This window comes from Spizellomyces punctatus (assembly GCF_000182565.1).
Source record: "Spizellomyces punctatus DAOM BR117 chromosome Unknown supercont1.10, whole genome shotgun sequence".
Taxonomy (NCBI): Eukaryota; Fungi; Chytridiomycota; class Chytridiomycetes; order Spizellomycetales; family Spizellomycetaceae; genus Spizellomyces; species Spizellomyces punctatus.
Genome location: NW_015971546.1, coordinates 754,614 through 777,883, shown reverse-complemented (window position 1 = coordinate 777,883; position 23,270 = coordinate 754,614). Strand labels below are relative to the sequence as shown.

The following is a 23,270-nucleotide window of genomic DNA, read 5'->3' as shown; positions in this document are numbered from 1 at the left end:
CAATTAAGCAATCCATCCGTCCGTCGATTCGGACATGTGCATTTAATGCATTCCAATGTGACCTTCCGACCTTTGGTCATGATCGAGAGCAGGTTGGTTTTCCTTTCAACCCATCGACATCGACCCCATTTCCCCCTGCTCCGTTGGCGTTTCCCTGCTCATTAGTATCCGTCAATAAGACCGATTTGCCTAGATACTACCCCGATTTCATCTTGCTGCACTCTAGACTTGTGCTTTTTTACAAATCCGTCCATTATCCCCGCAGTCAGTCATAATGAGTTCCGAAACCACCACAACAGTGTCGGCCTCCTCGAGCCAAGCCACGGCCAACGGAAGCTCCTCGACCGCACAGTCTACTCCACCGTCTACCACTAATTCCTCCAGTATAACCGCCACTGTCCCCGCCACGGTTCCATCTAAGGGGACGGCATCCGCAGCAACGAGAATCGGTAGGGCAAGTATGAGCAACAGCGCAAAGCGGTAGGATCCAAATTGAAATTTGCCCCTTTATCCCGAAATGTGCCAACTGTCTTTATGTCATTCTAGGATCCAAAAGGAACTTGCAGAGATCAGTCTGGATCCTCCATGCAACTGTAGCGCGGGACCCAAGGGGGACAACCTATATGAATGGGTTTCGACCATAATGGGACCTGCAGGGTCACCATATGCAGGGGGCGTGTTCTTCCTAGATATTCATTTTCCACAAGACTATCCTTTTAAGCCTCCGAAGGTTAGTTGAAGCTTTTGTCAACTTTCCCACATTGCTTTGTTGCTGAGCATCGTCCTCCTTCTATCATCTACAGGTCACATACCGCACTCGAATCTACCATTGTAATATTAACAGCAAAGGAGAAATCTGCTTGGACATTCTCAAGGACAACTGGAGTCCAGCTTTGACGATTTCAAAGGTCCTCCTATCCATTTGTTCCTTGTTAACAGATGCGAATCCACGTGCGTACCTCTGAGTTCCTGCTGTCAACCCACCACACGTAAACACTAAGATATTATCAAATAGATGACCCTCTTGTGGGAAGTATTGCTCAACAGTATTTACATGACCGCGAAGAGCACGATCGAGTAGCTCGCGAATGGACAAAGCGGTGAGAATTGAGAGGGCGCGGTTGCTTACTTCACACAGACTCCTCTGACCCCTTCGTCGTCTTTCAGATATGCCTGCTAGTGTAATTGTATAACTGTCCTTAAAGTGGAATTGAGCTGGGCGAATATATCTTATATCTTATGAAACTGGTTTCGTGATCAAATGGAAAGCTAGCGTACAATAGAAACAATCTGCGATGCATAAGCCTGGGCTCCTCCCTTAGGGGGAACGAGGTTCTAAATAGTGGATCTGCTCTCAGTTATAGAAGGCAGTACACACTTGAGTTATTGCAGGTGTCCTTGACATGACAGGCACCATTGAGCATCATACAAAGAGTACCTCAAAGAAATCTGCGTCAGAGGAAAAACAGAGCTCGCTTTCACTTGACCCAAGTCTCGGTTGATATACCCAAAAGGACGTTGTCAATGATCCTCGTTTTACCCACCCTAACAGCGCCGGAAAATATCGCACCCTCGGACCCAACTTGCTCCTCCTCCGCCAAAGAAAAGGGATTTGCAACACTTAAATACTCCAATTCCGCACCATGTTGTACGTCAATGATAGCTTTTGCAATTTGTATCAGCTCGTCGCGGCTCTTTGCCGTTCCTTCATTGAAGGCTCTTTGGCCGGCAGATAAAGCCTTGTACAGCACTGGGGCAATAGCTCTCTCTTCTGGCGACAAATATCTGTTCCTGCTACTCATCGCCAACCCATCTGGCTCCCGCACGGTCTCACCGACTACTATTTCGGTGGGAATGAATAAGTCGCGAACCATCGTGCGTACAACCGCACATTGCTGTGCGTCCTTTTGCCCGAAGAATGCTTTTGTGGGTTGCATAATGTTCAGAAACTTGGTTACAACGGTTGCGACTCCCCGAAAAAAGTGCGGACGTATAGACCCCTCCATTTGGTGGGATTTTCCCTTCACTTCAACAAATGTGCCTTGTTGATCCTTGACGTCCAAAACGATGCCAGCGGGATACATTTCCTTGACGTTGGGAAGAAAGATTACGTCCACACCGACCTCCGTCAACATTGCAACATCTTGCTCCATGGTGCGTGGGTACTTCCCCAGATCCTCGTGGGGAGCAAACTGAGCTGGGTTAACGAATATACTCACAACAACGATATCGCAGGTTTTCCTTGCAGTGCGGGCTAGGCTTACGTGACCGTCATGGAGTGCTCCCATGGTGGGCACAAAGCCAACACTGAGATCTTGTCGCTGCCATTGATGCCGTAGAGCGCGATATTCGGCAATCGTCTCAACGATGCGCGGTTTACGGGTGCTGGTGAAGTATGAGCGCGAGTGGGTGCTTGCGGCTGGAGGACCATGTATCAGCAGGTAGAGTGTTACGGTGCATAGCAGAGACAAACTCACGAGTAGGTGGACGTACACCGGTTCCGGAACGCGTACGCCTCAGATATCTATGCAGTACATCTTCCGCCGGAGTCGGTGACACGCCAAGATCCGCGAGCGTCATATGACTTCCTGACACCACGTTGTCTCGCTGCAAAAGCTTGACCTGATCACGGGTGAGAGTGAACAAGTTCTCTGGTAGGCGCTCCAGAAAAAATCCTTGGATATAACCGACGATCTAATATTGGGAGGTTATGTCGATAAACGCATCAGTAAAAACTCAACGTTTGGCACACGTACCCATGGAACGGATATGATCGGGCGCCGTATCCCAGCCTGATCCAACATAAGCTGCATAAGGTCCCTGTATTCATACACTGAACGTTACGCTCAGCTTTACCGTCTTGTCGTTACCATGAAAAGACACGTTACCATGTGGTCCGCCTACTTCAACTATTTTCCCGTTGACCTTGTCAGTCGCAATGCACTGTGTTATGGCGCGGGCGAGGTCTTCCACGTAGACTGGGTAGTTGGAATCAGCAGGGCTAGATCATAACATATCTCTCCGAACATTAGAAGCATACCTGGTTGAAATTTTGTATGTCCCCCTCCAAAAACAGGAACAAAAGGAAGTATTCTTGCGAGTTTGGCAAAGCGCTAGGTTTTGACACCAGTCTATGGTGAGATGCAACCGATGTAGACTTCGCGGATTGCGCGGGTAAAGAAGTGTTTGCAGCACATCTTTTCTTACGTTGAAGAAATCATCTTCTTTTCCGAATACTAGGCTAGGACGGACGACCGACGCGTCGGGGTGAACATCAAGAACCGCCTGTTCTCCTAGTCCTAAGAACCAATATCGTATCCATTCTTAATCCAATCGTGGGTGTTTTTGACCGCACAAAGACGCACCTTTCGTCCTTGCATAAGGTACCTCCGACTCCACATCAGCTCCGATGGCACTCACGTGCACCAGCTTGGCTCCACTATCTTTGGCTGCCTGAGCAATCACCCGCGCCCCTTCGTTCTGCACTGCATCAAATGTGTACCGTGGTCTCCGCTCGTGCATGATTCCCACCAAGTTGACGACAGCTGATGCTCCGCGACATGCTTCACGAACGGACTGGGAATCGGTAACATCTGCGGCGATCGAAGGTAGGAGCCGACCACCGTGGCTGCTAGAAACTTGAGGATGATCGCGCGGCGAGCGGCATGCCAGTTGAACGGTGGCAGAAGGTGAGTCTTGAAGAACAGATCTGGCAATATATGGGCCTATAAACCTGAAACAAAAGCATGTAAACACTATATATATCAGTCCAAGGAACCACTCGAGTCTTCCAAAATACCAACCCTGTTCCTCCAATTACAACAACCTTCTTGGTGGGATTGCTCTCGGTCGTGTAGAACCGTGCGAGCCAGAGTCCCGACTGACTGCGACAGAGTCTAACAGGAGTCTTAATGTACCTCATGATGATGCAAAACGCTGCAGATGGGTGCAAGATGGTTTGAATTGCGCGCTAACATTGGGGCTACACACACGTGATACCAAGGGTTTTTTGAATAAGTTATACAAAATATGATTCTACAGTGCTCGCAAAAAAACTATCGCAAGAATTGCTGATATACCAAATTGTCTGTCTCTTCTACATATGGATATCTCAGGTCCTTTAAAAACTTTTCAAACTCGTGTGTTGTCTCTGGTGGCACTTGGACGCCTGCCAATACCCTCGAGACGTCGCCGCCATAATTGCGGTAATGGAATAAGGATACTACAATTGACAGATCAGAACACAAACATCAAACGAGCGACTTTGACTTTCACTAACCGTTCCATAGAGGATGGCGAAGCGTAGACAGGAAATGGCTGAGAGCGCCCGGTCGCTCGGGGAAGGAAAATCGGAAAAGTCTCTCATTCGCGACCTCTTTTCTTCCCCCAACCAGGTATCGAGCGTGGGCTTTGGCCATCTCATTCCGACTAGCATCCATGGCACGCATCCCTTTGCTATCCAGCTCTTTGAAAATCTCTCCCAATTCCTTTTCCCTGTCGTTTACCACAAACGACATGAAAATGTGTGCTTCCGAGGGATCGCCATACCGGTAGGAGAACTCGGATACAGCTCGTGGTGAGATTGCTTTGTACAGATCCATGAAGCTTTGACAGCAAAGATCGTAAGATACGACCGACTTATAGCTAACACGAACCGGAAATCCGTAGTCATACCTGCCAGGTCGCTCTGGAATAATAACCGTAATCAAAGCTTCCCTGTTCTCACCAAGCTCCGCTCGTTCTGCGACGAATCTCAGTCGATCAAAATTCATATTCGCCCCACTGGTCACGGCAACAAATGTCATGCCCTTGCATCCTTTCTCCTGGACATATTTCTTCACCCCCGCCAGACCGAGTGCTCCAGCCGGTTCTACAACACTCCTGGTGTCCTCAAAGACATCCTTGATTCCTGCGCAGATTTCATCCGTAGAGACCAGTACAGTTTCGTCCACCAACTCCTTGCAGACCCGGAACGTTTCTTCCCCAACGACTTTCACGGCCGCACCATCCGCGAATAAGCCGACCTGCGATAGCATAACACGTTCGCCAGCCTTCAAGGAACGTGTCATCGCCGCTGCATCATGCGTCTCAACCCCTATGATCTTCACATGGGGAAAGATCCTTTTAACGTAAGATGCAACACCGGCTGCCAGTCCTCCACCACCGATACAAATAAATATCGCGTCAATTTTTGGTCCAGATTGCCTCATTATTTCCAAACCGACCGTTCCCTGCCCTGCAATGACGTATGGATCATCGTATGGGGGTATATTGATATATCCGCGTTCCTAGTCACTTGGGACTTGAGAAAATGTGGAATTCTACAAAATGAATAATCCACAGTACCTTGGCAAGCCTCGCACATTCTGCTTTTGCTTCATCAAAGTCGTTCCCGTGCAATACCACTTGCGCACCAAGTCTTTGGACATTTCTCCACTTGATCGGAGGAGTTACTGTTGGCATAACGATAGTTGCCTGAATACCCATCTTTTGAGCTGCTAGAGCAACACCTTGTGCATGGTTGCCAGCTGAGCATGCGATGACTCCCTTCTGTTTTTCCTCCTCTGAGAGCTGATGCATGCGATTATACGCCCCCCGCAACTTGAAGGAAAATACAGGTTGCAGATCTTCTCGCTTAAGAAGCACCGTATTTCCAATGCGCGTTGATAGGTTGTGTGCCTTTTGAAGTGGGGATTCCATGGCGACGTCGTACACTTGAGCGGTCAGAATTAAGCGGACATAATCGGGGAGTTGGAAGTTTGCTGCAGCAGTTGGTGTGTTGTCCGGTTTGCCGGCATGAGGGTTGGGAAATATGGACGATGCATTGGGGGAATCGATATCTTCATCGTACTGAGCAAGTGGAACCGCTGGGAGACTTAAACTTTGCTGCTTCCCGTGTGTGGGCTTGTTGCTTGTTGAATCCACAACAGACGCAACTTCGGGGGACCCACCAGACACTGCCAAACCAAGTCCCTCTACAGCTCCCACCATGACGCCCGCATCTCTGACTGCACGAGTGAATGGATCCGTTCCACTTTCAGTCGTGTCCGTGTGAACGGTGCCCGTTGCTACAGAGTGCTGGACATGGCTTGTAGTCTGTGTCGTCGTTGAAACAGTGTCCGCCGAGGCCCCGCCGCTGTGAGATGTTTGTGTTGACGACGTGCTTTGTGAAGCCATGTTCCCTGCGTCAGCAAGGTGATTGCTAGCGTCAAATTGGGCCATGGTGCGGAGCGACCCTCAAGATCTTCACAAGATAAAAATACAGAATATGAGTCACATGAGTCACTGCCAACTTATAGGCAGGAATTATTAAACACACAGAGGACGAATTGGACGAATTGGACGAATTGGACGAGGACGATGAGAACGAACTTTGGGCAATTTAGTAGTCACGATAACCATTGAACCTTTACTTCAACAAGATCTCGCTGGAGATGCGTTGGAACAATGTCGTTTGGCCTCGTCTGCGGAGCCTGGCACGACACTTTTTAAAGCTTCAGCAACCAGTAATCGGCAACCAGCGAACCGCTGCCACATAAAACGGAAGTCGATAGCAATATTAAAGGACTTGCGGTCAGTTGCTGCCAGATTACAGTGTTGTGCTGGCCTCTAAGGTCTCGGAAAAGATGGCGGATCTGCTGAAGAGTCTGACTAGGATTACGAAATGCTTGCATAATCACACCGCGAAGGCTGTGAAACTGGAGCGGAGGGTTCACACCAAGCATGACACCCCCCCTATCCAAACGACTTGATACGCAACCGGAAGAATGTCTGCTCATTATCCTTCGGCATCTTCCAGCATGTTATTTGGTGAACGTCTGCCAAACAAACCGGTACTTTCGTGACTTGGGCTATGATGAGGGTCTTTGGAAGCACAAGTGCATTGAAGATTACGGTCTGCAATCTATCGCCCAGCGGGAAGTAACCAGCTGGCGAGCGCTCTATGGGCGCCTAAAGAGTCCGAAATTGTTTGAGTGGGATAGTAATACCTACCCTATCGATTATGGAAGGTTTGCTGGCAAGAATTTGGTCAAAGTCGTTTGCACCGGATGGGGAAGACTTGCTTCTACGGTGACCGGCGAAATCTGGTTTTGGGGTCAAATGAACGGTGAAACATGGGGCGACAATAGAAGTAGGAGTTATCTACAACCGGTGCAAGTTGCAAATTCTAGCTCGCGTCTACCCAGAGTGCTCGATGTCACTGGAGGAAGGACTTTTGGTGTCGCCTTGACAGAAGACCCAGACGGTTTGGGCCGTAAACGCGTCTTTGTCTTTTCTAGTGTGGAAGCGGTATGGGAACATGAAGGGCTTCGTGACAAGGATATCGTCAAAGTCACTGCAGGATGGGCCCACGGACTCGCCATGTCCCGCTCCGGTACGATCTACGTCTTTCCTACCGAAAATGCCAGGAATCAGCAATACAAGACGATTTCTCCGCCCTCTATGGACAACCCATACGTCGAAATGGGAGGTGGTGAGGATTTCTGTGTAGCTCTTACGCGCCATGGGGACGTGTACAAGTGGAGCCCAAACGCCGATGAGGCATTAATTGTCCCAGATTTATCAGGATTACGCTTCACAAAGCTGTCTTCGTTTTTTCGCCATTATGCAGCTTTTGGTCAAGATGTTAGGCGTTCTAACATGCCACCGAAACAGTCAAGTACCAAGCCAGTCGTTCCAATCTGGTGCAAAGACAGATCAAACATTTTCGGCTTGACATTGCCGGATGGATCTAATCCACACAACGCCATTCGGCAGATAGCGTTTGGAGATTGGCATAGTTTGTGTCTGACCAAAAATGGAAAAGTCTATAAATGGGGAGAGGGATGCACAGGTATATCATTTTTATCATTCAGTGTGTTGGCCAATTGTGACCTTCTTCAATAGCTTTGAAAAACGCATTTCCACAATCGGGGCCTGCCCTAGGATGCTCAGAAAGCTCATGCGAACTCCTACCATTCTCGAATACCGATTGGTTTGTAATACAAATAGCGGCGGGTGGTCATCAGGCTGCGTGTTTGGCTGTCGAGGTGTATTGACGTGCTAGGTAGTTGTGGTGCAGTTGATGCCATTGCGGTAGATAGAACACATATGTAGCCAAAATGCCAAGATTGACATATCAGTCACAAGTCATCTCTCTTCTCAATACTATGGTACAAATTCCTCTATCATGTCTAGATGTGAAAAATGCGTATTTTTACAAGCTATGAACTAAATTATCATGTACAAAGGGTGAGGGGAAGCTTTCAGATCTATTTGATTTTCAAAGTGCGTTGCTTCTCAGCATGCTCAACGATCTTCTTCTCCACCAATAACCCCTATACGGCCAGGCACCGATGCTTTAGAATAAATAGGCCCTTGAATGTGACAAGGAAAACGGTCACCCACCTTTCGCTTACGAACTCCTTCCATATACTTTTTTGCGAGGTTCTCTCTGTCCGCTTTCTCACCCAAGTCCTCCAGCTCCTCCTCAGTGGTCGGAACCCAAAAAGGGTCAATATCAAGCACTTCAAATCCACTAAAGATCAACTGCGGACTTGCCGCTCCAGAAGTTCGCTTCCTAATCTCATCCGCGAAGCCGAAACTCTCCACGACTGGCAACATGGATTTGATGTTAAAGAACGGGGTGCCTTCTCGCATCTCTTCAGATAGGATGCGGCCTCTTCGTCGGGCCAAGACTGCATATACTTTTCCCAGAACTTCTGCTGGAGCTTGCAGATCACAAGAATACATGGCAAGCATCAATCTTGGCGACCACCCTAGGAATGCCTGCCTACAAGCGTCCTTGAGCATTGAAATCACCCGTCCCGACAACAAACTTAATTGTGCCTCGGAAGCTTCTTGCCACCCTTCGATCGTGAATTCCTCCAATAAGAACGCAACGCCCATCATAGGTTCGGCGGCCAAGGGGCCCTGCAACGTTGCCAGCTGAAAGCCCGCATTAATACTTCCTTCGTAGTGTCGGATGTTCGGTACGCGTCTCTCTATGTGTCCATCGTCAAGAGATAGCTCCTCGATCGAGGTATTCAGTGTCTCTTCAGCATCAACACCCTCATCCTCTTCAGTAGGTGAATCTGACCGAGTCCGTGAGCGCCCAGACCCTGAAGCAGCTGAGCGAAACCAGGGGGATCTCTCATATCCTGGTACATTATTAACGAGCAAGTTCGGACCAATACGTTTGGGTCCGAATGCCCACAGTCTGTCGTAACGATCTTAGTGAACGTGTTACAAAAAACCAACTTATGGCATTAAACCAAAGTACCTCTCGACAACTCCATTCCATAATTCTTTATCCTTAATTTCGTTTTCTCTATACGCCTCGTCGAACACGTCTTTGAGCTTCCGTATGAACGCTGCACCGCTTCCCTCTTGCTCCACACTAACGTCTCGCTCTTCGACAATATTACGCATGGTCTTCGACTGGTTCTCCAGGTACGCAGTGACTCGTGACGGCAACGGGACTGCTCTTACGCGTATGGTACACAGCTTGTCGGGAGTTTGAACAATGGCTGTTCCTGTTGGAAGAGATGTCGCGACTTCAGTCGGTCGAGAGGCAGAGTCAAGTGGATCTACAATATATGTAAATGAGTATGATTGTTTCATATGAGAAGTCCTATTTAGCGTACCGGTGGAATCCTCGACTTTTTGTCCATTTGGAGTCAGAGTTAAAGGAATGGCTGGGAATGTGGAAACCGTCTCCCGGAATGGCACAATTGGGGGAGACACTTGGATGTCTATTTTGGCAAATCGTTCTCGCAAATCTTTCAGGCACCGTTCCAAATGCAGCTCTCCTGCACACACAATAACGTGCTCCCCGGTCTCTTGTAAGTACACTTCAACACAAGGATCGGCTTGATTGAGCAATCGTAACCCGTCAATCAGTTGTCCCATTTGGTTTGGCTCTCTTGGTTCCAGCGCAACACGCACGATCGGTGCTGCGTCAGCCCTTACGCCTCCAAAGCTTGGACACTCTGCTGTACTGGACAAGGTCGCAGATTTTAAAACGTGCTGGCCCAAGCCGCCGATACCAAAGACATTTCCAGCCGGCACCTCCTTCAACTCTTGAAGTTCACGCCCCATCATGAGATACAATTTCTCAATGGTAACCGCTGACCGGTGTCGGGTGGGAAAAGCTGGATCGTACTTGGGACCTAATACCTGAAATGTTTGTCCCACTCTTATCGTTCCCGAGTAAATGCGCGCAAAGCCGATCAATGTCTCCTCCGCTGGCGCTTCGGGGACTTCGGGAGTTGATGGTGTGTCTGTCGGTCCTTGTAGTACCACAGGTCCCGTCTCTGCACTTTCAGCACTCCCAGAATCGTCCAGCTGGATATGACCCGACTCAACTGCCTTGTCGCTAGTCGTCTCTCCTTTTGAGATCGCCGCCTGTTGCTTCGCAATGGCTGCTCGCCGTCGTTCTCTCATCTCTTCGGCAGTTAGTTGCACACGTCGATTTGTTGGTAGCATGTCAGCAGACACACTAAACATTTTGCTCACATAGGCGACCACAGGGACATCATCACTACGGTCGCAGTTGTAAATTGCGGTTTCAAAGGCACGTCGAGATTCTGATAACGATGCTAACTCTGGTTGATTGCCCTTTGGATACAATATCTTCGGTAACCTCAGATTCTGCGCCACGCCAGGCGAGGGAATCTTCTCTATCACAGTCAGGAGCACAGAACTCGACAGTGGTAGCCACTGGCTCATGATCGCTTGTAAGAGAGCTCGACTGTCCTTTGATCTCATGTCACGCGGCAGCACCTTCACGTTTAATGCCTTCACAATCTTTTCCACCTTTTCCCGGTCGCTATATGAAACGAAACTCAGCTCTTCCAATCCATGCTATGAGGATCCATGCTTGACATTATCAAGTCTTACTTTGTTTCCAGTACGCTGTCATAGAGTGCCCAGAGATTGTCGAGGACAAACTGCACGAACATGGGCTTCAATGGTCTGCCCTTCAATCCCTTATGTCCCAGCACCCTTTTCGTTTTCGGATCTAGATAATAGTCGCCCCAAAGCACTCTCCGTAACAACTCCTCTTTGATACCCAGTTTGGCGGCATATATCTGGGCAAACTGCTCTATCCTTTATAAGTTCTTAGTAGCCGAAGTGTCCATATACGAGTCAGTAGGGTGGATAGATACCTGAAAGCCCACCCATCTATTGCACTAGAGAAGATGACGTTCCCCTGATCTGGAGAAAAGTACAGGGTCGAGTCGTCCTGATGCTCAAGTCTCCATTCAATTTCCTCCTCTTCTTCCTTCCCGTGCTTCGTCATTGATCTTTTCGCCTGATATGCCTAATTTCCAGTGAATAATTACAAAAGTCAATGGTTATAAAGGAAACTCATTGTTCTGCCTCGCCTTTTACCTCGTACCGAGCCGCATCTTCCTGCATCATGCTTTCAGAGTAGAAGGTTCCCATGATTGCATTCACCTGCTCCAGAATTTTGTTCAGATGAATGTATGCTTCTGACGACGTTAGCTTGAGCTCGGTAATCAAGCGGTCGATCTTGTTCAGTACTAAAACAGGCCGAACGTTCTCCATCCATGCTTGACGCAACACCGTATGTGTCTACACATGCATATGTAAGTTGACTATCCCAAAGTGACATGAATGATCTCCTATAGCTCCTTTCACCTGCGTGCAAACTCCTTCTACTGCATCTACAAGCACGAGAGCCCCATCACACAGCCTGGAAGCGGTTGACACTTCGCTCGAAAAGTCCACATGTCCAGGGGAGTCGATCAGATTAACCAGATATTCATCGGCTACAGTAGAAGACTCTTTCGACGCGTCAGACTTATACTACGGCTTCTGTAAACAAACCCCAAGTACCTTGCTTTGCACTGTCTATCAAGTTTTTGACGATTTTGAAGTACAGTGATATTCCACTCGATTTCATTGTGATGCCTCGTTGTTGCTCATCCTCACGAGAATCCAGATACCGCACTTTTCCCGAAAGTTTGGAGCTAATAATGCCATTGGAAGCCAAAAGACTATCTGACAAGGTCGTTTTCCCTAGTTGTACACGTCAACACCTGCTCGCATCAGATTCGCACAAGGTCATGTGCTTACCATGGTCGACATGAGCCAAGATGCAAATGTTCCGTATCTTATGCTGGTCCTTTTGGAGGGACACCAGCTGGGCATGCGTTATGGCGGGCATGGTCTTGGGCGGAGTGCAGACATGAACTCGAGATTACACTCTTGGCCAAAAAGAGTGTGAAGGGACAGTGACTAAACGCTCTGCTCACGTACATAGCAACCGATAGAGGCACAGCACCTCGCGCACATAGCAACATGTGATAGCGGCCAGCCATCGTCGGCAGATGGTTTTGCGATATGGCAAACAAGCGTAAATGAACTATATTTCTAAGAAAGCACCATTCTCCAGACAAAGATCCGGGAAACTTAAAATAAATAATCTACTCTTAACATTGCCGAACTTTCAACCTCCAACCAAAAAAACTAGCGATATACACAATCGCACGGGCGGCTGTCATCACAGCACGATCCCAAAGCTTATCAAAGGATTCCACGGTCTTGACCAGAACTAACGGAAGCCGCGGTTCATCAGACGTAGAGGTTTTATGTACGCGGTTGTTCGCTGCAGGGAAATACGATGAAGGAGAACGCTTTCGTAGATGATTAGATGATTTTTTGAATGAGGTTGCCTTTGGTTTGGAGGGCGACGTAAGAAGGGGCGTGGTTAGACGCTGGTATAACGGAATTCATAAAGGCATTGCGATAAGAGGTTCACAATGTGGTCATTGTATTAGCAACCCTAACTTTGACGGTCCAACCGAGAGCCCACTCACGACAGATTTCAATAACACGGCCAATGTCGGTCCCAACAGTGCAACGACAATGAGAATGGCTACGTTGAGAGCTTCTTTTGATCCATCCACGGCTGTTCTTGCGGAAGGTAGCATAGCGTAGGTCACTTCCAGTGCGGTGAGGCAGCGAAGGACGAAAAGCAGCGCATGCGTGCGACGCGAGCACGAGCTCGCGATGTCGTAATCGATGGAGATCTAATGCGGTTGGAGTGCACACAGCTGGCTTATCCGCACTGCTTCCGGGAATCCCAGCTCCGTCTGCTGATCTCCAACATCTACTTCGACGAATAACACCAGATGCAAGCGCTGCGATGACCTATCGGCTTTTGCGTTCGCGAGAGGAAAATCCGCAACTGCCCAAGATTGAACTGCATTGGTCGTCTTCGCGTTTTTTGACTACTGAATTGAGCAAAACAAAGGGTCTGGCAAAGGTCGCAACGGGTCCTATTAACGCATTGGACATTGAAGCTCTGGAAGGACGATAGTACGTAGTAGTCTCAAGGGCGCTCCCAATTGTCACACGAGCAGAGCTCATCCAGTTTTCAGCTTACTTGCAGGTAGTGCCGATACGACAATACACCTGTATGACTTGGAGGAGTGGGACACCGTCCCTAGTGGCTCAGACCAAACTTCCACTGGGTTGCGACGACCTCCGCCTGCACGAGCCCTTTCACGTCCCATAGCGACCGTGGAAAGGTATGGAGCGGCTTACGCTCGGCCATCAACTTAAATATGTGTTACGTATCGCTTATGTCGTCCGCATCACCACTAGGCGGGCGGGCCATCAGTATAGCGTCACAGGCGTTCACTGGTTCCCGACAGATACGGGCTTATTCACTACGTCATCTATGGATGGTACGGTGAAAGTGTGGGACACTAATGTTATGCAGGTATACTTTCAAAGTTTGAAAGCTACTATGCATCCTTCTCTAATATTTGATCGCCGCAGAGTGTCTGTGCTTTCAATATCGAAAATCATGTCTATGTACATGAGATGTCGTCTGTGGCAACGAGCCACAATTTGATTGCAAGTATAATCTCCGTGGACGTTGATCTTGTTTCTGCTAGAAATAGCTTAGGCTGACGACCAATCGTTTTCCAGCTGGCACGGCGGAATCGCCAGTACGTCTATGCGATATGCGTACGGGTGCCTTCACACATTCGTTAATGGGTGCGTTGTTGTACTTGCGCATTATCTGTATACGCTGCCTGTCAATATACGTATTGTTAAGGTCACAGGGGGTCGGTACTCACCGTCCGGTGGTCACCACGGGATGAGTTTTTGTTAGCGTCAGGAAGGTAGGCGTACTTGCGGATTGACATCTATTGGGGTGTTATGTTGACAACTGTTCACTCTATGTAGCACTGATCATACGATTCGATTTTGGGATATACGCAAAGCGAAGGCATGTCTCATATCCCTCGATCAGCATGAAACTGGTATATGATGAACTCTTGGCGCATCTGTATCTAAAGATGTTCTCAACTGTATCGGATTTAACAGGATCTAGGAGACGAGAGGACAATGGAGACAATGATTCTACGTCTGCACACAATGGTCATGTGAATGGCCTAGGCTTCACGTCCGACGGCTTGTATCTCATTTCCGCCGGGCACGATGAGAGTCTGCGACTGTGGGATGTGTTTTCGGGCAAAAACACTTTGGTATTTGCGAATAGCAATGTCTCCTTTGCGCGGTTCATTTTCGCTCATCATTGGGGCATCCAGGTGAATTATGGTCCACACTTGAGAAATCGGGTCTTCCATGTTCTTCAACCGACGATTACACCTCTTTCCTCCTGTTATCCGCCATTGCTTTTTCAGCCGTCTGATAATAGACAGGTACTGGTCTTCAACTTATGGAGTGGGGAATTGATGATGAGGCTAAAGCGGCACGCCGGCCGGGTCGGCTGTGTTGCCCTTCGACATGGACATGAGGTGAAAAAAATGACAGTATTGCAAAGCTTCACCTTGGCAAACCAATTAAAACTATTTTTTGCTGAATTTGAAGGAGCTTTACTCTGGGGGGAATGATCATGAGATCTTCTGCTGGAATCCCCGCAAGGACAATATACTTGCTGATGAAGGAGCGGTGTAGACATTAATGATGAAATAACTTGATTAAATAAGGACACTAGGCAGCTCATCCTCCTCTTTGGCCTATTTCCACTTCCTTTACTAATGTGGCCACTCCGTTACAATGGGACCCCCCTTCGTTCTGACAAAGAGCAGTCTTGTCACCAATCCAATTCATGAACATGCTCCATATCACCTGCCGTTCCACCTCATGCACTTCCTCCATCATCCCACGTATATCGGTCAAGACTTCATGAACGGCTGAATGAACTTGAGCGAGTTGCGATTGCAATGTAAAATGGGATGGATGGTAGTACAACCGTCTTCGAGATGAGGGTGCTCGTAGCGAGATTGTGGAATTTCCTTCTGAAAGGTGATAATGAGACGTCATGAATGTCTTGAAGCTGGAGGAATCTGAAATTACTAAAATGCAATAGCTGAGGAACCTGTCAAGAAACACCAGTTACCTTTGCGTGAAGTCGTCATTGTCTCCAAGGTTGAAATCCTTCACCCAGTCCACTGTCCGCGGGCTAATATTCATCACACTCCCTTTACTGGGGCCTTGCCACCAGCCTACGAGATGACAGACGCATGAAATAAGCAATAATACCACGAGGGTGTACACCGCTATTGGAGATCCTAGTCCAAACGGAAGCTCTTCAGTGGCACCTCGCCTGGTTACGTTGACAGTCGTGTCACCAGGTGTCGGTGAACTGATGGCGATGGCTTCGGCGCCGGCGCTTTCCGCTGAAGATGGCGTTTTACCCAGTACTTTCCGGTTGTACTCATCAATTTCCTGCTTCAGGAGTGCTACAGTATCTGCGGCACCCTCTTCCGAACGAAACGGCTTTTAGAATTTGCCGTAAATTACAATATCTCCCCATTGTCTGTACCTGCTAAACCCTTCATTCCGGCGGAGCGTATCATGCCTAATCGAAACGTATGCCAGGTATGGTTATACATGAGCTTTATGTCAGAATAGCTGTACACTCCATACCTTTAACCATAGGACTCTGGCGTGACGCATTCACCGTCCATAATCAGAATATCTATACATATAAATAACCGGTTGCATAACTGTCCCACCTTGAAGAACTTCACTCCACAGGTCATCACCAAGCGGCACGAATGCTTCGTCACCCATGTTATGCAGTAGCGGGTGACAGGTGCAAAAGCATCTGCATACGGAAGGGCAGGCGTCGAGCTTTGGGCTTCAACAACATAAATGCTTGTTTTCATCCACTGTGAGTGAGAGGGTTCTGACACAGAAAGAGCGACGGTAATACAAAAGCTGAACATACAAGTAATCATTCCGCTTGACGAGTCTCTCCGTTGCGATTACCTCAGCTTCCTTTACTTTGACTGGTGATATGAATTTTCGTTAGTGTCATTTACGTGACTCGACACTTCGGCCAGCTTACCCATCGGATTATTGACAGGCATCATATATTTAACTTCGCGCTGCGGTTCCGGCCCATCAGACCAAATACCATTTTGTCGTCCTGTGTCATGCACGGAATATAGTGGTTAAGTTGGATAGCATGGGAAAACATTGCGGGGAGGAGCGCGAACCTGATTCGCCGCGTTTGGGATGAAATCTTTGACTCCAGAATGTTGTCTCATTACCAAAGAGAACGTCAAACAGTTTCTGGAACGTAACGGTTAAGGTCCACACATTTCCCTAATATCGTAATCATCCCGGCTGTACCTTGGCTGGTACATTGAATACCACATCAGCCTCCTTCTTTTCTTGATGATCAGCCCCACATCCGCACGGTACTTCCGCGGCTGGGAGAGCCAGATCGGAGGGTGGGTCGTATTCTTTCGTCACCAAGGGTCTTCAATGAGTCTAGCATTTTACTAACTATGTCGTTCAAAAGCTTACCTGAAGCGGTGGCAGGTTGTCTACAAAATGCTGGACATTACAACGTGTCTTGGGAATTCATAACATCGTTGTTACCTACCCGGTTGTAGGGTCTGCAACTGGAGCAGCCTCTAACACTCGACCGTCGCTTTCTTCTGACTCGATTTCTACCCCAGCAGTGGCATGCTTCCGCTTACTGACCGAATCATAAAGTTCTTGTGGGGATAGTCGTTGCTTTGCGATGGACGTTAGCGAAGCTGTAGTGACGGCACCACGCACAAGACGCTACATACTTCAGTGTTCGTGGCATTTAGCCAAGCGGCTTTTAAAGTGGTGAAGTGAGCTTCATCCTTACTGTAAAACAGTAAGAAAGAATGCTATCAGCGAACAGAAAAGTTAAAACGTATGTTTCTCATACTCGCATATATCCAGTGCATACGTACGGTGGCTTCACTTGTAGTTACAAGGATTGTGGTGGACAGAGGGCCTTTTTTTTGTACGACTGCCAGGACATCCTTCATTTCCGTCACCAGCTGCCAAGTATACGTTAACTATTGCGTCCTGAGTGGTACAGAAATCAGAAGACTTGCGTTTACCATTCTAATGAAGCCAAGAATATTGGAGTAGAAACATATGCGATCATAGGTAATATAAAGTCTTCCATGTACAGCTATGTCCTTCTGCATGGCACACGAGAAGGCTAAGAGACTCACATCAGAAAAGTCATAAATGTGGGCACTCATAGATAGAAGAGTTACCGTCAAGAACATAATCATTTTTGGGAACAGACTTAAGAAGTCGATGCAGTTTCGTGTTCTCCTTGCCTAATGTCCGGTCGGAATATCTGATGCCAATGTCATCCCCACTGCTCTGATCAGCAGGGCTGTCGGGCTTGCCTTGCTCTTTGTCACCATCACTCTCATCTTCATCATCGTCATCTTCTTCTCCCTCATTCTCAGCGGTCGATGGTTTAATATCCCCTTCTGACATTTTAATCTCGTGCAAGGGAATTGCGTCTTCCTCATCATCACTGCCAGCAATATCCGTAGCCATATCACCGATGAATGGCGTGGACGCTGGTCCTTCACCAGCAGCTTGGTATTTGGCGGCTTCGATCGTTGCTATCCACTCATTCATATCGTCCTCTGTTTCGGCTTGCAATATGAAATTCCTCCTATCGTTTGCAATGCGGCGTTGGTGTGATTATTGTTATTGTAAAAATTTCGATCGGCGGACGTACTTGTGCACCGTAGATACTTCGAAAGAGAACCGGCGATCTTCGTTTCGGACCACGCGCACACTACACAAGAGCACGTTCAAGGCAGGGGTGCTGAGCACCACTCCTCGTTGCTTTGGGGATACCATACAGTAAGAAAACCCCCCATTTTTGACACGAAACCATCGCCTTGCCCATGTTTGGACTGTCAAAGGCTTGCTGGAAAATACTCGCTTAAATAGGTACCTGAAGATGTGTGATGAGACCACGCCATTACTGATAAACCAACGATTACATACCCTTCTTTCTCCGTTGGAGTAGAAGCTGATGGGATCAGTGGAGAGGGTATGTGACGTGTGCCACCCCTCTCCCCCGATTGTACATCGAGACTCAGACTGGTTGTGGTACTCGGGATCGTGAGGGGTTTGGCCTTAGTTATGGCTTCCTACACAATGTGGAGAATCAGAAAAGGTAATAAGAGTGTACTTTACTGACTGCCTCACATCTTCCAGAATCTTCCGCGTCGTCTCCAATTTGGTGGCACTCTGATTTCGCACTTTGATGGACTGCATATCGTTCTTAGTAAAGTGTAATCAGGCCAGACCCAGCAGAAATGCTCTTGTACCTCGTCAAGTTTGGCTTTTAAGCCGGTCAGTTGAGGCATCAGGCCTTTAAATACTTGTGCCGCGGTATCGTAAAATTCAGAATGGGAGCTGATATAATTCATCAGCCTCTCCATGATCATGCCATGTACACGAATCCGAAAAATGATCACCCGGTGGGCAAGTTCCAGAGATGCGCGTATGTATTGCTTGCGGAATTCATACAGTACAAAAGCATCCTTTCAAAAAAATGAGTTTGAGGACGAGTGTTGTAATCGCTCTCGTTCTCCGTCAGCTAAGCGTAACAAACCTCACGTAACGCACTGCTTTCTTTCGTTTTAGACAGATTACCATATCGCGTCACGGCAGTCTCGTATCTCTCTAATACCCGGTCAAAATTTCTTGTCACATCCTAAAAGCACACATATGAAACAGGCCGGTAGGACATAGTGACAGTATGCCAAACCTTCATGTCTCGAACGTCCTCCTTTAGAAACGCAAGAAATGGTTCTATAAGCTGCTCTATAATGTCGTCAACCTATTAAATAGAGCGAATGTCAGTAGCCGCTGACGGTGCAATAACAATATGAATAGCCTTACAAGTTTGGCCTTCACTTGATACACAGACTGTAGAGCGTCCCCAATTATTCGCGTTATAGTCCGCTCTGTCTCCCCAGGGTCGGTTAGCATCTGAAGGATATGTTACCGACTTCGGTTCTTACCAAAGAGGTGCAGGCCGGAGTGAGGCATCAATGTTGCTATCACGGTTGACTGCACTTCATTAGTCCCTTTTGGCGCATGAATTAGCAATGCCAATCCATGATACTAAGTCGCACACACCTACTGATCATTTCGTCCGTATACTGGCGCAGGACTCTGCAGACAGAGTCCAACCATTTTCCAAACGCCTCCAACTCATTCTGAAACAGAGCGACCTTGGCCCGGAAAAATGGAGAATCGGTTGCCGCAAGCTCCAATGAAAGGGCAGAACAGTCGACCAAGTCGGTCCTTATCGTTGACGGATGCTGCATACCACAATTCACCGCAGGTTGAACGGAAATTGTGCTCTGGAGGTAACCAGGCAAGCCTGGGAAAACGACCTCTGGTTCTCGCGCAGATCACGTACGCGTCAGCTCACGTGACAAAGCCAAGTGCCCTCAGAAACTGAAAGGCGCGCTGGAGGACATCGGCACCAGGCGGGCGATTGGAAAACTGGGCGTTCACTGGTTTATAGCGGAAGGCCAGTCATCAATAACAAGCATACATAGCCATGGCCCGTAGAACGCTAGTCTCGTTATGTGCGGGTATTGCGGCGCTCGCAGCTTTCGCTTCGGCGTCGGACAGTTCTGGTAACCCGTGATTGCGATGACGACCGATGGGTATAGCAAATTGAACAATGTTTTCGTCTCTTTCGTCCGTTGCAGCACCCTATGCGTCTCTCCATCTATACCCCCGATTGACGGACGGAGCACCACGCGATATTTCTTGGACTCAAGCAACATCTTTGGTTTCCCATGTGGTGGCGGTTTCAGCTGGGGCTGGTGACATCCTACAACCTGTCAATATTCTTGAAGTGCAAGACAATGAGATACTGGATGATGCCGTCAAAGATGTAAGATTTTTCACGCATCTGGTCCTCAGCGGAATCATTACAATCTTCTGAACAAACTTCGGCTTCAGATCAAATTTGATATTCTAGGGGCACCTAAAGCGAACCTGTGGGTAGTCATTGACGACTATCATGCTGGTAAGTCCCGAATGGGGTTTTTATTGACTGGAACAAATATCATCAATAATAGTCATGAATACACCAGAATCAGGTCTTGTTGATTCGGTACCTTACTTCCGGATCTATACAGAGCATAACACCGCGGACGCACAGTTGGTGGACTTTGGCGAGCGGGCCGCGCGTGCTATTGTAAAGAATGTTCCCGGAAGCTGGCCGTTAATCATCTCATCGAAGGGCCAGGGCGCAGTTACGGGACAGGTATCCGCAGTCCATGTCGGAGAAAAGGTAGGGACGCTTCGAATGCATTCGCTATGAAGTGATTCTGACGAAATGGAATAGAGGGTTGATGTCTCAACGCAAGCTAAACTTCCGGCAAGCATTCGAAAGACGTTAACCGCGATTTCCGAGACTCTCTATGAAGACATGAAGTCTCACGCGATTGAGAAGTTTGGAGAGAGTGCGCAATCTTTGAACAGTAATAATCCCGTACGTGGACGCGGCACCCATGCACTCTGATTTGCTAGATCTCTGATGTCTAATTATTGAAATCGCCGTTACAGGAAGATATGCATCTCATGGTAAGAAGCATGTTCTGTAAATTGAGAGTACGCAACGCTCATTCTGCTCTGCAGGCGGAACTCGAATTTGCAACAAGCCTCATCGAGGCATTTAAAGTACAGCGGGTGGCAAGCGCGGGAAAGCCGATCGATGTACCCTCTTTTATTGCAGTAACCTTCTCAGGTTTGTCCAGCCTGAGGGACAGATATGGGGAAAAGTCCGCTCAGTACGAAAATGGAGCTAAAATGGTTAACAGGGCTATCAGCGAGGTATTATGGTGCTGTGATACGACATTTGAGGACTGCATGATTGTAACCATGAGTCTTAGATGGTATCCTCCTTCACCGAACTTCACGATGGCCATGTGCTGGCCGAAGTCTTGACGGTGCCCCCTAAAATTTCAAGGACATTGCTTTCTCGCCGCGCTTCTACTACAGCGACACCTTGTCCAACGACCGTTGCAGAGTGTATTTCGTAAGTGCTCAGTTAGAAGGCCATTACCTGAAGCCGAACTTGCGTAAACGTCTGGAAATGCCATCCCGTATGCAGGACGTTTTCAAACTGTACCAATCACGGCACGTGCGGGCAACGTAACGGTTCAAGCTGCTTCGTCTGTCAGTGTGGCAACCAGTACACTGACGATGCTGGTCAGCCGAGGCCTGGCTTCAGTGGACCAGTGAAGTGGACAGGCGACGCGTGTCAATATCAGGATATTACCGTTCCTTTCCAGATTATTTTCTGGACAAGTCTTGTCTTGATCATCACAATAATGTAGGTGCCGTTTCGAATGATGTGCCAACGTTGTCTCTATTGACTCATTTTTATGATATCAGCTTCGTTGTGGGCCTACTGAGCAGCGTTGGGTCTGTGGATTCAGCCAACGATGGCGCTGGTTCTGGTACCCGCAGCAAAACAGATTAGGTAGACATCCAATCCTTGGTTCATGTGAAGTTACAGCACGTCCTTTTCAGCTGGGCGCGACACAAAATAAAACATATAATGCTATGTCTGGATTATCTCATTGAACATCAGGAATAAATGCGAAGACGCCATACGGGTGTGTCTGCACCTGTATTTCAACGTGATATGCCGTCCCTGGTGCAGGCTACACGCTCTAGATTTCTCTCAAAATGGTTAGGTCACTTCGGGACGGTTGATATTTGCATGGGCTGGTGTCAGGCGCAGAAGAGAGCGTGGAATGACGCCAATGACTGCCAACGGGACCAGCCGCTCAGCTATCATCGATACCGGCCATGTAACATTCCTTTGATGTGGTTCTCCCCTCCACGGCTAACGTAAATCGGAAGGTATTTGGATGGCCCGCTTAGTATGCTGTCGAGTGTTAAAGCTGAGATATGTATTCCATCCAATCCCAACAATATTGATGTAAGCGATACGCCATTGGCTTGGAAGATACCGGAAGTTGATAACGTTGGCGATCGGCCAGACAATAGAGCCATTGACCATGATTGGAACAAAGCGGGATTGGATCCGGTCCCACGGTGACTGCCCGTCCAAGAGAGCAGTCATGGATAGGAAAGAGAGAACATAGGGCGGGAAGAGCAAAACCTGGCCGGCAACAGATTTCTTAAATACGGCTCCCAGCGACCTGGCTTGCCCACACAGCCTATCAAGCATGGTAAACCCATACAGAAAAAATGGCCCATGAAGCAATGCGCCGGTCAAAGCTGGGAAGAATTGCAACAAACGGTGAGTGGTCGCCAAGCTTTCTTCCAACTAACGCCATGCTCTACCCACCAAACTTTCCCGTCCTCAACCAGTCCACATCACGGAATTGAGACCTGTCGCTTCCCGATACTCTAGGTTCTACAAAGCCCTGATTCAGCAAGTCCCCAATCGTATACAGCGTTCCTGATGTTAAAGAGGCGCGCACCAGGGCCTGCATCGTGCCCTCGATAGCAGAGATCTCAATGGTCTGCCTTGGACTTGTTGAACTTGTCACCTGATCAAATCATGTGACAAAGGTCATGCTCTCAGAGATCACCTCTGGGCAGCTTGTTTCCTGCGAAAGCTTTTGGCACACATCTGATGACAATCTGTGCTCCTGCGAAGAGTCATGACGACATGCAAAAGACAGTGTCAAGTGGGGATCTCGTGGCGAAAGTGAAGGCTACAAAACCTTTCCAATTATAAGTATCTACACACTTTTGTTGGAGAACATTTGCTATGTGACGAGGGCGGTTGGGTGCCTGTAACCAGGCAGCTCCACCGACGGTGTGACAATTCCACGCCATCGGTGTTTAACAATATAAGATTCTAACCTGAGATTTTCTGGTTCGTCGTATTCCCTTTGTTCTTGGTTTCTTTTGCTCTTCCTGTACTTCGTTTTCGAAATCTTACGAGTCACCAGAGCGTTGTC

The 23,270-nt window shown here is 48.2% G+C and overlaps 9 protein-coding genes across 9 annotated transcripts; 4 read left to right on the top strand and 5 right to left on the bottom strand.

Annotated features, from left to right (window-relative positions):
* The first annotated feature begins 107 nt into the window (after positions 1-107).
* Positions 108-1,482, top strand: SPPG_05969 (uncharacterized protein). The gene is made up of 5 exons (XM_016754176.1): positions 108-480; positions 547-730; positions 804-951; positions 1,016-1,100; positions 1,168-1,482. The coding sequence occupies exons 1-5, from the start codon at positions 275-277 to the stop codon at positions 1,178-1,180; spliced, it is 636 nt and encodes a 211-aa protein (XP_016607059.1). The 5' UTR covers positions 108-274; the 3' UTR covers positions 1,181-1,482.
* Positions 1,479-3,922, bottom strand: SPPG_05968 (pantoate-beta-alanine ligase; the record flags this gene model as incomplete). Its single annotated transcript, XM_016754175.1, has 8 exons — positions 1,479-2,419; positions 2,478-2,694; positions 2,757-2,833; positions 2,889-2,978; positions 3,041-3,113; positions 3,208-3,299; positions 3,366-3,733; positions 3,804-3,922. The coding sequence occupies 8 exons, from the start codon at positions 3,920-3,922 to the stop codon at positions 1,479-1,481; spliced, it is 1,977 nt and encodes a 658-aa protein (XP_016607058.1).
* Positions 3,923-4,055: 133 nt separating this feature from the next.
* SPPG_05967 (threonine ammonia-lyase, biosynthetic) lies at positions 4,056-6,222 on the bottom strand (the record flags this gene model as incomplete). Its single annotated transcript, XM_016754174.1, has 4 exons — positions 4,056-4,222; positions 4,280-4,605; positions 4,675-5,288; positions 5,347-6,222. The coding sequence occupies 4 exons, from the start codon at positions 6,220-6,222 to the stop codon at positions 4,056-4,058; spliced, it is 1,983 nt and encodes a 660-aa protein (XP_016607057.1).
* Positions 6,223-6,341: 119 nt separating this feature from the next.
* On the top strand, positions 6,342-8,171 carry SPPG_05966 (uncharacterized protein). Its single transcript, XM_016754173.1, has 2 exons — positions 6,342-7,834; positions 7,888-8,171. Exons 1-2 carry the CDS (start codon positions 6,724-6,726, stop codon positions 8,037-8,039), a joined length of 1,263 nt encoding a protein of 420 aa, XP_016607056.1. The 5' UTR covers positions 6,342-6,723; the 3' UTR covers positions 8,040-8,171.
* SPPG_05965 (small GTP-binding protein domain) lies at positions 8,118-12,206 on the bottom strand. Its single transcript, XM_016754172.1, has 10 exons — positions 12,085-12,206; positions 11,845-12,027; positions 11,647-11,792; positions 11,377-11,580; positions 11,151-11,305; positions 10,882-11,091; positions 9,627-10,810; positions 9,263-9,569; positions 8,389-9,199; positions 8,118-8,318 (listed from the first exon to the last, which is right to left on the bottom strand). Exons 1-10 carry the CDS (start codon positions 12,173-12,175, stop codon positions 8,253-8,255), a joined length of 3,357 nt encoding a protein of 1,118 aa, XP_016607055.1. The 5' UTR covers positions 12,176-12,206; the 3' UTR covers positions 8,118-8,252.
* A 950-nt stretch (positions 12,207-13,156) lies between these two features.
* On the top strand, positions 13,157-14,943 carry SPPG_05964 (uncharacterized protein; the record flags this gene model as incomplete). The annotated part of the gene is made up of 10 exons (XM_016754171.1): positions 13,157-13,329; positions 13,392-13,541; positions 13,618-13,735; positions 13,795-13,876; positions 13,948-14,016; positions 14,078-14,144; positions 14,209-14,285; positions 14,350-14,510; positions 14,574-14,783; positions 14,857-14,943. The coding sequence occupies 10 exons, from the start codon at positions 13,157-13,159 to the stop codon at positions 14,941-14,943; spliced, it is 1,194 nt and encodes a 397-aa protein (XP_016607054.1).
* Positions 14,944-14,949: 6 nt separating this feature from the next.
* SPPG_05963 (uncharacterized protein) lies at positions 14,950-19,688 on the bottom strand. Its single transcript, XM_016754170.1, has 24 exons — positions 19,448-19,688; positions 19,326-19,391; positions 19,204-19,268; positions 19,070-19,141; positions 18,914-19,015; positions 18,627-18,842; positions 18,505-18,567; positions 18,301-18,446; positions 18,026-18,247; positions 17,544-17,959; positions 17,382-17,485; positions 17,229-17,318; positions 17,079-17,162; positions 16,886-17,019; positions 16,807-16,826; positions 16,630-16,742; positions 16,494-16,569; positions 16,343-16,423; positions 16,223-16,283; positions 16,008-16,149; positions 15,919-15,934; positions 15,815-15,850; positions 15,389-15,752; positions 14,950-15,325 (listed from the first exon to the last, which is right to left on the bottom strand). The coding sequence occupies exons 1-24, from the start codon at positions 19,632-19,634 to the stop codon at positions 14,989-14,991; spliced, it is 3,213 nt and encodes a 1,070-aa protein (XP_016607053.1). The 5' UTR covers positions 19,635-19,688; the 3' UTR covers positions 14,950-14,988.
* Positions 19,689-19,790: 102 nt separating this feature from the next.
* Positions 19,791-21,977, top strand: SPPG_05962 (uncharacterized protein). Its single transcript, XM_016754169.1, has 10 exons — positions 19,791-19,952; positions 20,028-20,215; positions 20,284-20,350; positions 20,418-20,617; positions 20,672-20,818; positions 20,893-20,910; positions 20,965-21,159; positions 21,219-21,364; positions 21,440-21,661; positions 21,724-21,977. The coding sequence occupies exons 1-10, from the start codon at positions 19,874-19,876 to the stop codon at positions 21,809-21,811; spliced, it is 1,350 nt and encodes a 449-aa protein (XP_016607052.1). The 5' UTR covers positions 19,791-19,873; the 3' UTR covers positions 21,812-21,977.
* Positions 21,816-22,801, bottom strand: SPPG_05961 (uncharacterized protein). Its single transcript, XM_016754168.1, has 2 exons — positions 22,649-22,801; positions 21,816-22,578 (listed from the first exon to the last, which is right to left on the bottom strand). Exons 1-2 carry the CDS (start codon positions 22,794-22,796, stop codon positions 22,181-22,183), a joined length of 546 nt encoding a protein of 181 aa, XP_016607051.1. The 5' UTR covers positions 22,797-22,801; the 3' UTR covers positions 21,816-22,180.
* Positions 22,802-23,270: the final 469 nt, after the last annotated feature.

Coding starts and splice junctions, on each gene's coding strand:
- SPPG_05961 (XM_016754168.1), bottom strand. CDS start 22,796: ATGCAGGCCCTGGTGCGCGCCTCTTTAACATCAGGAACGCTGTATACG. Junction 22,579..22,648: donor GTTGAGGACGGGAAAGTTTG/GTGGGTAGAGCA, acceptor AATTCTTCCCAG/CTTTGACCGGCGCATTGCTT.
- SPPG_05966 (XM_016754173.1), top strand. CDS start 6,724: ATGACACCCCCCCTATCCAAACGACTTGATACGCAACCGGAAGAATGT. Junction 7,835..7,887: donor ATGGGGAGAGGGATGCACAG/GTATATCATTTT, acceptor CTTCTTCAATAG/CTTTGAAAAACGCATTTCCA.
- SPPG_05962 (XM_016754169.1), top strand. CDS start 19,874: ATGGCCCGTAGAACGCTAGTCTCGTTATGTGCGGGTATTGCGGCGCTC. Junction 20,618..20,671: donor CAGTCCATGTCGGAGAAAAG/GTAGGGACGCTT, acceptor GAAATGGAATAG/AGGGTTGATGTCTCAACGCA. Junction 21,160..21,218: donor TTAACAGGGCTATCAGCGAG/GTATTATGGTGC, acceptor CATGAGTCTTAG/ATGGTATCCTCCTTCACCGA.
- SPPG_05969 (XM_016754176.1), top strand. CDS start 275: ATGAGTTCCGAAACCACCACAACAGTGTCGGCCTCCTCGAGCCAAGCC. Junction 481..546: donor ATGAGCAACAGCGCAAAGCG/GTAGGATCCAAA, acceptor ATGTCATTCTAG/GATCCAAAAGGAACTTGCAG. Junction 731..803: donor ATCCTTTTAAGCCTCCGAAG/GTTAGTTGAAGC, acceptor TATCATCTACAG/GTCACATACCGCACTCGAAT.
- SPPG_05965 (XM_016754172.1), bottom strand. CDS start 12,175: ATGCCCGCCATAACGCATGCCCAGCTGGTGTCCCTCCAAAAGGACCAG. Junction 12,028..12,084: donor CTTGGCTCATGTCGACCATG/GTAAGCACATGA, acceptor GTGTACAACTAG/GGAAAACGACCTTGTCAGAT. Junction 11,581..11,646: donor TAGAAGGAGTTTGCACGCAG/GTGAAAGGAGCT, acceptor ATGCATGTGTAG/ACACATACGGTGTTGCGTCA.
- SPPG_05963 (XM_016754170.1), bottom strand. CDS start 19,634: ATGCAGCATCCGTCAACGATAAGGACCGACTTGGTCGACTGTTCTGCC. Junction 18,447..18,504: donor CGCGGAAGATTCTGGAAGAT/GTGAGGCAGTCA, acceptor CACATTGTGTAG/GAAGCCATAACTAAGGCCAA. Junction 17,163..17,228: donor TAACTACAAGTGAAGCCACC/GTACGTATGCAC, acceptor GTTCGCTGATAG/CATTCTTTCTTACTGTTTTA.